Source organism: Eublepharis macularius, chromosome 1 (genome assembly GCF_028583425.1).
Source record: "Eublepharis macularius isolate TG4126 chromosome 1, MPM_Emac_v1.0, whole genome shotgun sequence".
NCBI classification, from domain to species: Eukaryota; Metazoa; Chordata; class Lepidosauria; order Squamata; family Eublepharidae; genus Eublepharis; species Eublepharis macularius.
Genome location: NC_072790.1, coordinates 233,477,055 through 233,490,593, shown reverse-complemented (window position 1 = coordinate 233,490,593; position 13,539 = coordinate 233,477,055). Strand labels below are relative to the sequence as shown.

Below are 13,539 nucleotides of genomic sequence, written 5' to 3'. Positions count from 1 at the left end.
GTTTTGTAATTCAATAACTTTGAATTATTATTAGATAAATTAATGAAGGATGGATCTCTCAACACTACAAGGTGTGGTAGATAAATGGAACCTCCATGTGCAGAGGTGTTATGCCTCTGTGTACTAGAAACTGAGAAAGGAACAATAGGGGAAGGGTTTTGCCAATAAGTCTCACAGGTGAGTTTTCTAGAGGCATCTGGTTGAGAGAGGATGCTGCTCTAGATAGACCTTTGGCCTGATGCAGCAGGACGCTCCCTGTGTTCTTAGCCACGAGGGCTAAATGGAACTTCCATGTGCAGAGGCGGTATATCTCAGAGTACTACTGGTGGGGAGGAATGGCAGTGGACGCCATTTGCTTTCATGTCCTGCCCAAGATATCTGGCATGCTCTATTTTTATTTATTTCTTTATTTCAAATTTCTATTCCACCCTCCCCGCGAGCGGGCTCAGGGCGGATAACATATTAAGTTGGAAACAGAGTCCTAGTCAAGATGGATTTGGGGTCTGATCCAGCAGGGCTTTCCTCACAGTCTTGTAACATGCACATGAGCCAGGGCTTGTTTCTGTGTATAGCTTAGCTTCCAAATCAGAGGATGTGTTTGGAGAGCGCCTTGCCTCGAGCCAGTTTGGTGTAGTGGTTAAAAGTGCGGGACTCTAATCTGGAGAACCAGTTTTGATTCCCCACTCCTCCTCTTGAAGCCTGCTGGGTGACCTTGGGTCAGTCACAGCTCTCCCGAGTGCTCTCAGCCCTACTTACCTCACAGGGTGTTTTGTTGTGGGGATAATAATAGCATACTTTGTAAACCACTCTGAGTGGATGTTAAGTTGTCCTGCAGGGCAGTATATAAATCGAATGTTGTTGTTGTTGTTATTTCCCTCATGGGCTGAAAAAGGGCAGCCCATGCCACCTGCGGAGGTCAAAGGGCAGAACCTCTGGGGTTGGGGGAAGGGGACAGCTTTCAGACAGTATTCCTGTGCTATTGACCCAAGCCCAGCTTTACTCATCTTTATTTCCCTGATGGAATTTCCTTATCCCTTTCCTTCTTTTGAGGTTGGGATGGTGCAGGTGTCCCCCTCTGCGTTGGGTTATCAAACTTCAGATGAGGCCTGGAGATCTCCCAGAATTACAACTGATTCTAGCTTACAGATAATCAGTTTTTGTGGAGAAAATGGCTGCTTTGGAGGGTGGATGTTGTGGCATTAGAGAGACCTAAGGTCCCTCTCATCCTCAAACTGTGCTCTCTCCGGGCTCCCCCCTCAAGATCTCAAGGGATTTCCTAATCCACATTGGGCCATCCTACCACCACCCCGGCAATCATCTGTTGAGATGGAAAGCTAGAAGGAGACAAGCTGGTGCTGCTGGTCTGTTGGTCCCTTGGCTCATCCCAGTAAACTCTTGCTTCCATCTTGCCCCCAGCTTGGCATCATCTACCGCGATGTGAAGCTGGAGAACATCCTCTTGGACAGCGAGGGACATGTGGTGCTCACAGACTTTGGACTGAGCAAGGAGTTTGTGACAGAGGATGTAAGTGTTGTTTCCCACTTCCGCCACCCCTGAGAGTTTCTTTTTCCCACCCCAAGAGATTTATCAGTGCCAAGACACAGGCAACATTGGGAAATTGGATCAATGACAAGCAGCCATTTATCTCACGGCTAGGTCATGGGTCGACAACTTTTTATAATTAAAAGAACAAAACTGCATGAACATTCAGAGCGAGAGATCGACAGGGATCTAGGGTAAGGAATCCCAACTGCATAATTGAAAATGTACAACTGGCTTTATGGGTTAATCATGCATAAAGTTTCTGCAGCCCAAACACTGGTATTTGCAAGTGCTTTATTAGGAAGTGGCCCATGCAGGGCGCAGAGGGCAATCTAAACTCCCCTCTGTCTGGAGATCAGGGGGCGGGGCCACCAGCCATGTGACCATTTTCTCTGAGAGCAACCCACTGAGTTCCACCACCTCTTTTCCCAGAAAAAAAGCCCTGGGCACATGTGAGGTCTCACAAAAGTAAATAAATATACAAAGGATGCTGTGTTAATACACTGGCATAAATCTGTGCATGATACACACTTGTTGCTTGCCATGTTCACATCTACCATTTCCCTTTCTATGAAGCGTCTCTAAGAAACCCTTTTGTGGTGCAGAGTGCCCTCAAGTCATAGCTGACTTATGGTGACCTCTGGTGGGATTTTCATGGCAAGAGACTAACAGAGGTGGTTTGCCATTGCCTGCCTTTGCCACCTTGTTTTCGTTGGTGGTCTCCCATCCAATTACTAACCAAAGCTGCCCCTGCTCAGCTCCTGAGATCTGACAAGGTCAAGTCTTGTAAAAATCCTTGTCCGCTGTTCCCTTCTCATACTGCTTATTCTAACAGCTCACCTGCCCTTCTAATATAACTTTAAGTAAAATATAGCTCTTTAAAAAAAGAAAATGAAATCATTAAGCTTTTTTTAATAGCATTATTTGGTTCCATACTGAGTCCATCGGTTTCAGTCCCTGAACTGGTTGAAGTCAAGGAATTAACAACCCAGAAGGTTAAGCCAGGTGTCAGTGGAGAAAAATAGCATTCAGAAATCTGGAATTGTGTTTGTTGACCGATAATAGGTTTTTGAGGGTGTTAATTTAGAGGCCGTGTTTCTCACAACATTTCTCACAACATGTCTGTCGCCTATTGTTGCTTCTGACCAAGCAGAATTTTGGGCTTTCGAGCCACTACAAAAACCCGTGAACAGATGCAACAGTGAGACGAATAAGCTCACCACAGGGAGCAATGCTCTGTTATGTCGCTTCAGCTGTTGCAAAATAAGCCCCTCTGTCTTTGGCAAGGTCTCTTGAGGTTGGAACTTGGAATAAGGGACAGGACTTGGAATGCTGGTAACAAATATGTACGAAGTAGAGTAGAAGAAAAAGGTAAAAACTGAAAGAATAAAGGTCATGTATTACTCAGGCAAGAGTTTCAGGTGGGTAGCTGTATTGGCCTTCAGTTGAAAAGCAAGATTCGAGTCCAGGTGGCACATTAAAGACAAACAAGATTTCTAGGGTATATTGTTTATTGAATGTCCCAGCTGTTGATCGTATTGAGTTCCACTGTATAATCCGTCTTGAGTCTCAGGGCCAAGCTACACATGACGAATGACACTTGAACAGCAAGTGTATTTCTCCCTGTTCACTTGCCCTCCACTCAATCCACTTGCCGTTCAAGTGTCATTCGTCATGTGTAGCTTGGCCCTATGTAAGAAAGGCAGACTATAAATATCATAAGTAAGTAAATAAATAAATACAAATATCTGCTGTATTGCTCATATACTGACACTGCTGTGATGGCACGGAACATTAAGCCACTCAGGAAACCAAATGGGTCCAGCTTCTTTGAGAAAAGCAGAAGTCATCCATTTGGCTAAGATTAAAAAGTGAAGAATTGGAAGAGGTGCAGGGTGAGGTAGGGGGAGAGGAATGTTAAAAGGTGGGGTGTCCAGAGGCAGGAAAGCTGAAGGAAGGACTAGGAGGGAACAAACAAAGAAAGAAAAAGGAAGAAGAAAGTAGAAAGTGAGGCTTTTAAAAAAGGACTGAGGGAGACAGGAAATTGAGATAAGAGACTAATGAAAGAGGGGTTCTGAAAAAGCACTGCAGCATTTAAGGTCCAGAAGGGCTGAGAGCCAAGCTACAAGTGACACCTGACACAGGTTGGACACTTGTCAGCTTCCCTCAAGTTTTGATGGGAAATGTAGGCATCCTGATCTTGCAGCTGTAAAGGAGAGCCAAGCTGTAAAACCAGGATGCCTACATTTCCCATCAAAACTTGAAGGAAGCTGACAAGTGTCCAGCCTGGGTCAGGCGTCACTTGTAGCTTGGGGGCTAGTGAAGTAAAGGTAGCTACAGAAAATGGGGTTTGGGTGGCTTGAAAAACAGTAACTTGAAGAAACAACAGAGGGTGGAAGGAGACAGAGCTGAGGAAACGCAGAACCAAGGCAGAGCTTTGGGGGCAGGCTGAGCCTGGACAAAAGGGGGGTACCCTGCTGGTTGAGGCCTAAGTTGTTTTTCGCTTTGTGTTTTATAATATGAAGTTTTAATGTTTATTCTATTAAATTGTTTTGTGTTGTTTTTACACTGTTGTTACCTGCCTTGGGTCCTGGGAGGTCTGGGAGAAAGGCATATATATAAATATTTTATATAAATGAATAAGAAGAAAGCAGCAATGGGACGGTGAACTTTTGACAGAAACGAAATAGATAGAAAATGGGTGATGGAAAGTTGCCGAATGTGGATCAGGAACACAGTTGGTAGGCCTAGACCTGAAACTTTGGTAGGGATAAATTGGCCCGTGGCATCTTTTTACTGCGTCTGTGTAACTTTGTGATCTGGCAACCTTAAGGGAGAAAACGAGCTAGAAAAGCAACAGGGGACGTGGGGAGATGTGCTAAATGTCACATACTGACTTGAAGTAACCAGCTGGTTTTCTGGCTCCTAATCATTTAACAATGTGCTGCTTTTCCACATTTTTAACTCTGAATGTATGCAAAAGCCCAGCTTTGGAGTTCATTGAGTTCCACATTCCCCCCCAACCCCTCACTTTACATGTCCCCGTGGCACAAAGACGCGTAGCCCAACATTCTGTTGTTGGGGTGGCTTTCAGGGTATAGTGGCACCAGTAAGCATTGCGAAACATTAAAAAAACCACAGAGGGAACATTCCATCATTTATCATGCATGCACTTTCCCATCTGCAGTTGGAAGTTCTTATGTTTTAAGAACATATATTGTGATTGTCCTTAATTTTGCTTCTTAGGAAAAGTTTAGAAAAAATGTGATTAAAGAATCATAGAATTATGGAGTCGGATGGGACCTCCAGGGTCATCTAGTCCAACCTCCTGCACCATGCAGCGGGGACATGATAGAAGTTTCTATAATTATGCACAGAGTGGAGAAAGTAGCTACATGGAAGAACTTTTTCCTGCCTCTTCGACAATAGTAGAACTGTAGAGCAGATAATTAAATTGATGGGCAATAGATTCAGGACAGACAAAAGGAAGTACTTCTTTACTCAAAGAGTAACTAACTGGTGGAACTCACTGCCACAGGATGCAGTGATGGCTGCTCGTTTAGTTGGCGAAAGGGGATTAGATAGATTCATGGGGGAGAGGCCTGTCAACAGCTATTTGCTAAATGGAACTTCCATATTCAGAGGCATTAACCCTCTCGCTACAGTTGTGGAGGGGAAGCCTTGTGCCTCTGCTGCCTACTTGTAGGCCTTTCAGGGGCATCTCGTTGGCCACTGTGTGGAACAGGTTGCTGAACTAGATGGAGCGCTGGTGAAATTGAGCACAAATGCTCTTACCTTGTTAAAGTGACAGTGTGGCTTGGTAATGTAGACATTCTTCATGGTTCAGCTTTCTCCACAGAGCACTTTAGAATGTGAATCGCTTGGGGGGAGAGAGAGATTGAGGCACTTTGTCTGTTCACAGACATCCATGCCAATACATGTTCACAAATAGTTAAGACACCATGCAGCACGCAGCCTGCCAGTTCACACCCTGAAGCTTTGGAAGTATATTGTGTACTGTCGTAACATATTTCAGAACAATTACATTCTTTTCCCCCCTCTACTGTATCTTTACTGCAAGAACCTTGTAAAACATCTGAGGGCAGACTATGGCCATTTCCACACGGCTTACCTTCCCTCGGAACGACCCGGAACATCGTGCAAAAAACGCGGAAGATCGCGTTTTCTCACGTGAGATATCGTGCGAGAAAACGCAATCTTCCGCGTTTTTTGCGCGATGTTCCGGGTCGTTCCGAGGGAAGGTAAGCCGTGTGGAAACGGCCTATTTCCATTGCTGTGCGTAGCCTGGCAACCAAGAGTCTTTATTATCTGTAATGGAGGGGGAAGGGGGGCTTGTAGCGTTATCCTCGGAATGAGAATAAAGGTGTTAGAAGGATGTCCTTACTGTCATTATTGAACCAACTGGAAATTATGTAGGTCTGGGCTGATCTCTCGGGCATGTTTGAGAATAGCTTTGCCACAGCTGCTGTCTGCGTAGACCACCCTACCTGGAAGGGTTGCCACCTGACCAGGAAAAAAATAATACTTTTGCCTGCTCTTGAAGCATTGGTAGCTATTTGAATGGCAGACATCCTCAGATAAAGGTATGGAAGTTTTCATGAGCAGCGATCAACATGCTCATCTGTTCTCTTCCACCAATAAAGGTACAGGAAAAGCAGCCAGAAAAATAAAGTGGTTATGCTAGAGGTGTGTGTGTGGAGTGGGAGTGTTTTTGTTCTAACTTGAAGTGGGGCATATTTTCTCTGTCTTCTCCTTTCATCCCATGTCTTCTGTACCCTTCCACACAGAAAGAACGGACTTTCTCCTTTTGCGGCACCATTGAATACATGGCCCCAGAAATTGTACGGAGTAAAAGCGGACATGGCAAGGTAGGAGCATGGTGTGGATGGTGTTGATGTTGGGGAAGCAGATGGTAGAAACCTGGTGGGAAGAAGGAATTGGTAGAGAGCGTTGATTTATGTGGTAGTACGAGAGGTGCTAACTTTTTATGTCAAAAAATATTCCCCCTCCCCTCGTCATGGCAGGATCTAGTGGTGAGGACCCACAACAGATAAAACCAAAACAATATGGTGGGTTAGGGGTGGAGCCAAGATGGAACCTGCTTGGTTATAGGTGGAGCCAGGACAGAATCTGGCAATTGATGGGCAGAGCCCAGATGAAACCTGGTGTATTCCAGATGGAGAGGGGAAGGGGTTTATATCTGTAAATGAATAATCGATAGTGGGTTTTACATTAGAATATGTGTATTTCTTATTGACAAAAGGCAGCATTAATAAGCTTATTCTGTGAAACAGTTAATGAGGTTTGCAGTTTCAAATAGCATGTCACATGGATGTTAGAGGTAGCTTCATTTTAGATGCATTAATTTCAGAAGAGAGTGAGGGAAAAACTAGTTTAGACCGGGAAGCTGATAATTATCAGATTTAACAGGAAGAAATACTGCTGACACATTTTATATTTTAGTAATAGTTTTGTAGTGAATGAAACAATAGGCTGTAGATGTCAGTAAACAGAAATTGAAAATTAATGTCAGATCTAGTGTACTCTTTGTTCAAATGAGGTAGCAAAGTAGCTCACTAAAAAAAAAAGATGGGGAATTCCTAGATTCAGAAACATTTCAGTTTCCATTTGAGCTAAATAGACTGTTTATTTCTTTGGGGCTATCTGTCTGAAGTGCAACTCAAGCAACCAAACTTAATGAGTACCATTAATCAGCCCATAGGTTTTCATGCATACTATGTGCAAAGGTGGGAGACTACTTGACCTAATTCATCTGTGTTTTTCAGAGTTCATAAGGATAGTAAAAAGAGCCTTAGATAACATTTTGTATTAGACATTACAGTATTTATTTATTAATTTAGAGTATTTATTCTACCATCTTTATGAAGCACTCAGAGCAGCTAACTAAAATCATGACAGATACAATCAATACTAGAAATTTACAGCAGGCAGTTACCATTTGTAAAAATAGCAGAGTTGCTACACTAACAAGCTGAATTTTAAAAGGCAAGGTTTATTTGATCTGTGTCACCTTCTGGGTTCAGTGAAATAATGAGAGTAGACATGGTGGTCCTTTACAGCCCCTGATGAAGTCCAAGTGACAAAATTTTCCATTCAGCCGGCCTCAGCTAGGGCTACCATCTTGAAGAATCTCCAATTTGAAAAATAGGAAGATTCCTACAACAACAAGGAAGAGAAATATATTTGGAACCTTTACATTATAGACTTACCTCATTTGAACTCGGAGCTTTCCCCCCTGTTCCTAGGGTTGTCAGAACAGGGCTGTTAGTCCTCTGGCACAGTTTTGAGAGACATTATTGTATGAACTACGTTTTTGTAAATTGTATTTAATGTATTGTGAGCATTACTGAATATGTTTACATAGAGCACTGTCACTTTAAACACCATTTAGTATCTTCAGTGAATACACTTTCATATTGTTCTGTTAACCCCGGGTGGTCTTTCCATTCTGTCTTCCAGAATTTAAAAAGGCAGCAATTAGGTGTATTTTATTTATCTATTATTTTATTTTATTTATGTTATTTATAGTCTGCTTTTCTCATTCCCAAATGCCCTCAGGAAAAAGTTAACTAGACATCATAAAGCAAGGAGGAAGGGGACAAGGGGACAGCATTGCCATCTTCAAGATGGGAAATTCCTAGAGATTTGGGAGGTGGAGTCTGGGGAGGGTTGAATTTGAGAAGGGGAGGGGCCTCAACAGGGACGTGATGCCATAGTGTCCATCCTTTAAACCTGTTGTTTTGTCCAGGGGATTCTGTCGTCTGGAGATGAATTGTAATTTGAGACCACCAGTCCCCACCTGCAGGTTGGCAACCCTATGAGGCAGGTCTCCCAAGGCAGGGAGATTCCACCATTTGAGTGCTGTGGCTGAGTAACCCCTCTTTCACAGAACAGACACATGTAGTCAATGAGCAAGAGAAAGGTTATGTTCTTGCTTGGATCTATTTAGAAGGGGAAATGTAGACATTTGTGTCTCATGGGAACACAATAAGCCGCCTTATACTGAGTTAGAAGATTGGTCTATCAAGGCCTGTTTTGTCTGCTGTGACTGACAGCAGCTTTTCAGGGTCTCAGGTTGGAGTTTCTACCAATCACCAGTCCTAGCCAATCCTTTTAACTGGAGATGCCAGGAATTGAACCTGGGACCTTCTGTACACAAAGCACTGAGCCACAGTCCCACCCCCCTTCTTTCTTGTCTGATGTGTAACGTGCATATTTTTATATCCTACTATTGGCACTCAAGTACAAAAACATTGGTTTGTTTGATGGGAATATTTCATACCCTGCCAACTAACCCAAAGGATACTAACAGAAGCTTGCAACTAAAACCAACCACCAAGATTCAATAATTCATTAAATTCCTATCAAATAATCAATAACAACAAGTATTAGTCGGAGATTGCTTAGTGAAAAATCCATGTGCAGAGGCCCACTGACTTGAATTTCTGAGGGGGAGTTGTCACATACTTATGAACATAAGCAGAGCATGAAAGGAATCAGCCTACAACCCACCTTTTAAGGATTAAAAATGTTCTAGGTAGATAGATGATCTCACCTCGATAGACAAAGGCAAGAAAATATATCCAAGGTACTGATTTTCAATTAGTGGGGTCAGACATAGAGATCAGTATTATAGTCTGCTTATGTTTATAGACCAGGCTAGTGTCAAAGGCATAGGAGCAGCAGCTGTTCTAAAAGCTGGCCTCCCCAGCTGTGGGCAGAGCAAGAGTTGATAGAGATTACTTAGGGTTGCCAGCCTCCAGCTGCTGGCTGGAGATCGCCCAGAATTACAACAGATCTCCAGGCAAGAGAGATCAGTTCCCCTGGAGAAAATGGCTGCTCCAGAAAGTAGATTCTACGGCATTATACCCCACTGAGGTCCCGCCCCTCCCCAAACCCCACCCTCTTCAGTCTCCACCCCCCAAATCTCAAGGAATATCCCGACCTGGGCCGTTTCCAAATGGCTTACCTTCTGCCGCTCCGTGCCGCAATGTCGTGGCTCGTTCTGGGGCGAACGCGAAATATCGCGCGAGTTTTGTGCGACGCGCAAAACTTGCGCGAGAAAACGCGATATTTCGCGTTTTCCCCGGCACGAGCTGCGATGTTGCGGCATGGAGTGGCAGAAGGTCAGCTGTCTGGAAACGGCCCTGGACCTGACAACCCTAAAATTACTGGCTTTTCAGAGCTCACTAGATAGAGCGCAGTTTGGGTAGCTGGATCAGTGGAACGGTACCTCTGCAGGGCACCATTGGGATAGTTTCGCAGAGGATAAAGGATGAGACAGCCTGGGAATGTCTGTTAGCGGAGGGAGTGATTGAGATTTTCATATCAGCTACTCTGAGCCTTTTTCTTGCAGTCTGTGGACTGGTGGAGTTTGGGCATCTTAATGTTTGAGCTGCTGACAGGTGCCTCGCCCTTCACGCTGGAGGGAGAAAAGAACTCGCAGGCTGAAGTGTCCAGGTGAGAGGGAGACTGGGTGAGACCCAGAATTAGAGGTGAGCATGGGGTTGGCTGACCAAGAAAGACCAGGCCTTGGTGGGCTGAGTGAACCCACTTTATGGGAGAGACAAAAGCTGTTGGGTAATGCAGAGGGGTTTCAGTGCGAGGTGGCTGAGGCAGTAGGGAGTTCGGCAGGAGAAATAAGGGTTGATGGGTAATGTAACGGTTGTTGTGGTCAGAGGTGGATGGGTAACAGGGAGGAGTTTGGAAGGAGAAGCAAAGGTTGGTGGGTAATGAGAGAGGGTTGGCATTAGTAGACAGCAGAAAATGGAATGAGAAGCAAAGGTTGATGGGTAATACCAGAGGGTTGGCAGTGGGAGGCTGCAGAAGCTGAAGGGTATCCAGAGGATAATAGCAACAGGTTCAAGAACTGATGGGGAGAAGAAAATGTGGTTGGCGATGCATAACACAAAAAGGAGGTCAGGGCTTGGTAGACAGAGGGCAAGGCCTCTTACATGACAAAGCTGCATCTGATTTCCAGGCGGATCCTAAAATGCAACCCTCCCTTCCCGTCACTTATTGGCTCTGTGGCCCGTGACCTGCTCCAGAAGCTGTTGTGCAAGGACCCCAAGAAGCGCCTGGGCTCGGGGCCCACAGGAGCACAGGAGATCAAGGAGCACCCCTTTTTCAAGGTGAGGCCTTGGATCCTCCTGGGCAGCATTGCAGTGCACACCAGTGAAACCACCCACCAGCTCCCTCCTCTTCCACCGGACAGGCACATTCTCCCTCTGCCCCACGCAGAGCCCCTGTGATGGGCAGAGCAAGGCATGATGCACGTTACTTAGCCTACAGCGCCTTTTTTTCTGTGGTCCCCAAGTAAGGCTAAAGTGTTGTTTCACACATCTCTTCTCTGAATTGTAGGTGGTAACCTTTTAAGGGTCAGAGTGTGTTTTGGAGAAAAACATAACTGGTTCTCTACCCAATACACAGATTGAGGCTGTAAGAAGCAAGTAGGCAAATGAGCAGAAAGTGCTAATTTCAGCATAACGTCAGTCCCCTAGAAACAGCAGCAGATTCTGGCTGTCCCCTAAGACAGTTCTTCAGAAGCTGTTTCCAAAACTCTGACTTTGTTTCTCTTTTTCTGGGCAGAAATTGAGAAATGGATAGCTGTTGATATTCAGTCCCCCTTGTCGTGCTAGATTTTTCTCCCACCCAGGAGTGACCTACATCCCAGGAAATAACAGCTGACCATCAATGCCTTTTAAGTGTTTAATTGACCAAGCTCTATAGAAACCTAGAAGTAAGGCCATTGTTCCTCTTTGCACAACTGAAGGACTATAATAGTATGCAGGCAAGGGGAAATTACCCATCCTTACCCAATGGGTTATTCTTCAACATTTCTACTCCCACATCACCAGTACAAACCAAACACAACGTTTTGCATTAACTTGGCATGGTTTCCTGCAAGGAACTGCTGGAATTGTTGGTATAGCAATGAGTAGTGTGGTTGCATATAGGTATGCATTGAAGAGGAGTATACAGTTGCTAAGACTGCATTTTGAGTACTATTTGGGACACGTGTGACCATAGCAATAATAACAACAACACCAGGATTTGATTTATATACCGCCCTACAGGACACCTTAATGCCACACTCAGAGTGGTTTGCAACGTGTGTTGTTACTATCCCCACAACAATCACCCTGGGAGGTGGGTGGGGCTGAGAGAGCTCTGAGAAGCTGTGACTGACCCGAGGTCACCCAGCTGACTTCAAGCGGAGGAGTGGAGCATCAAACCTGGCTCTCCAGATTAGAGTCCTGCCGCTCTTAACCACTACACCAAACTGGCATAAGATCAAGTTCAACACTGGTATTGGTTACAGCCACTGGCTACTCCATTGCTGCCATTTCATCCCATTCCCTTGGTGGGGAAAATCAGATGCCTTCCCCCCCCCCAGCTGTGGTCCGAGATGGGTGGCTTCAGTCTCAGGCCCTGTGGATGTGGGATGCTTCCATTCTCAGATGTGATAGAGGCATAGAGGGAGACAGTGAGTCGGCAGCAAAAGCAAGTGCTTGGACATATGTCAAGATTTATTTTTAAATGCTTCTACTTTCCTTTTCTCCTGCCAAGTCGGAGGTCCTGAGGCTTCTTTAAGTCATACTGAATGGTGCAATACACTGGAAACAACCATTTTAAAAAAAACTTTCAGAGATACCACATCTCAGTCAGGATGGATCTCGGTCCTTTCTCCAGGCAGAGATAATCCCATAGTAAGAGAAGGGCAGGGCTGGGCCGGGCCCTTGCCCTGGCTCCCCATAAGCAGTAAAATCCTAGGCTGGAGGACTCTTGCCCCAGGCAAGGCAAAGGCAGTGCTGATACCTTGTTTCCAGCAGAGGAAGAGGCGGCAGTAACCGAACAGACAGTGGCTGTACCTTATTCTAGCACTTGATACACTCATATGCTAGAATAGAATGTACATAAACAAGAAAAAGAGCCCAAAGCTCATTTGCAGCAATGTGTGCGTCTTTTTACGGCATCTTCAAGGCCCACAGCCCCGCAAGTCTCTGGACTCAATGGAAGGAAGCCATGACCGTAAGGCACTTTGTGTCGGTAGTATAAGCATAACAACATCTTCTCCCCAGGGTCTGGATTGGACAGAGCTAGCGGCCCGTGTGGTGAAGCCCCCCTTCAAGCCCCTCATCCGCAGTGAGCTGGATGTGCGAAACTTTGCCGAGGAATTCACCAGCTTGGAGCCCATCTACTCCCCCGCCGGGACTCCACCCAGCCTCGACCGCGTCTTCCAGGTGAGTGGCATGTTTGGAACACCTGCCACGGTACCAGCCTTCTCCTTCCAAAGGGTTTGTGTTTGATAGGAAACAGCAACCAAAAGGTGAACCTCCCAAGTAGGAGAGGCGACGAGAGCATTTGTGGTTTTGAAGTCTAGGAAAAGGTGCATCACCAAGGGTTAGCGGGAAGGAGGCATAATATGGAGAGTGAGGACACACCATCTCTTCCTGATATTACTAGACCTGGAAGACCTCAGGGTGCTGCTGATGGGCTTGCCGTGGCTCTCTTTCTCATTTCTGCCTGCCAGCAAAGGGAGGAAGCCAGTTCTGCCTCTCATCTAGATGTGAAACTAGTGCTGAGTGTGACTGGCTACAAGCACAGGGTGGTATCTAGAGCGCAGTATCCATTGCCAGCATCTTTTGCTTGCCTGGGAGCAACTCCTGCTCACCCCAGGCGAGTAGACAAGCAGCAAATGCTTTACTGATTTTTTTTCAAAATGTTTTTGTGTCAACTTAATTATAGAGCATATTACAGATTAGAATATCCTGTAATCTTCCTTTCGAGTTCAAACGCAGAGTTGTTTTTTTTTCCCTTGCATGTGAAGCTATTGGAGGGGATTTCAGGAAGTATCTTCCGCTCACTTCCTCATATTTAGAATGTGGAGTCAGAATGAAAGTGCTTTTTGGTTCTTCTGTAATTTTGCCAGCTGCACATTATCTTGGCTGTGGT

At 45.3% G+C, this 13,539-nt stretch overlaps 1 protein-coding gene across 2 annotated transcripts in view; it reads left to right on the top strand.

Moving 5' to 3' along the window:
• RPS6KA4 (ribosomal protein S6 kinase A4) overlaps positions 1-13,539 on the top strand; it is a 42,753-nt gene that overhangs the window by 9,676 nt on the left and 19,538 nt on the right. For both annotated transcript variants that reach the window (XM_054993109.1, XM_054993119.1), the window contains exons 5-9: positions 1,417-1,524; positions 6,351-6,431; positions 9,941-10,044; positions 10,565-10,715; positions 12,666-12,827. In XM_054993109.1, the coding sequence (XP_054849084.1) occupies positions 1,417-1,524; positions 6,351-6,431; positions 9,941-10,044; positions 10,565-10,715; positions 12,666-12,827 (606 nt within the window). The remainder of the gene's footprint in view (positions 1-1,416; positions 1,525-6,350; positions 6,432-9,940; positions 10,045-10,564; positions 10,716-12,665; positions 12,828-13,539) is intronic.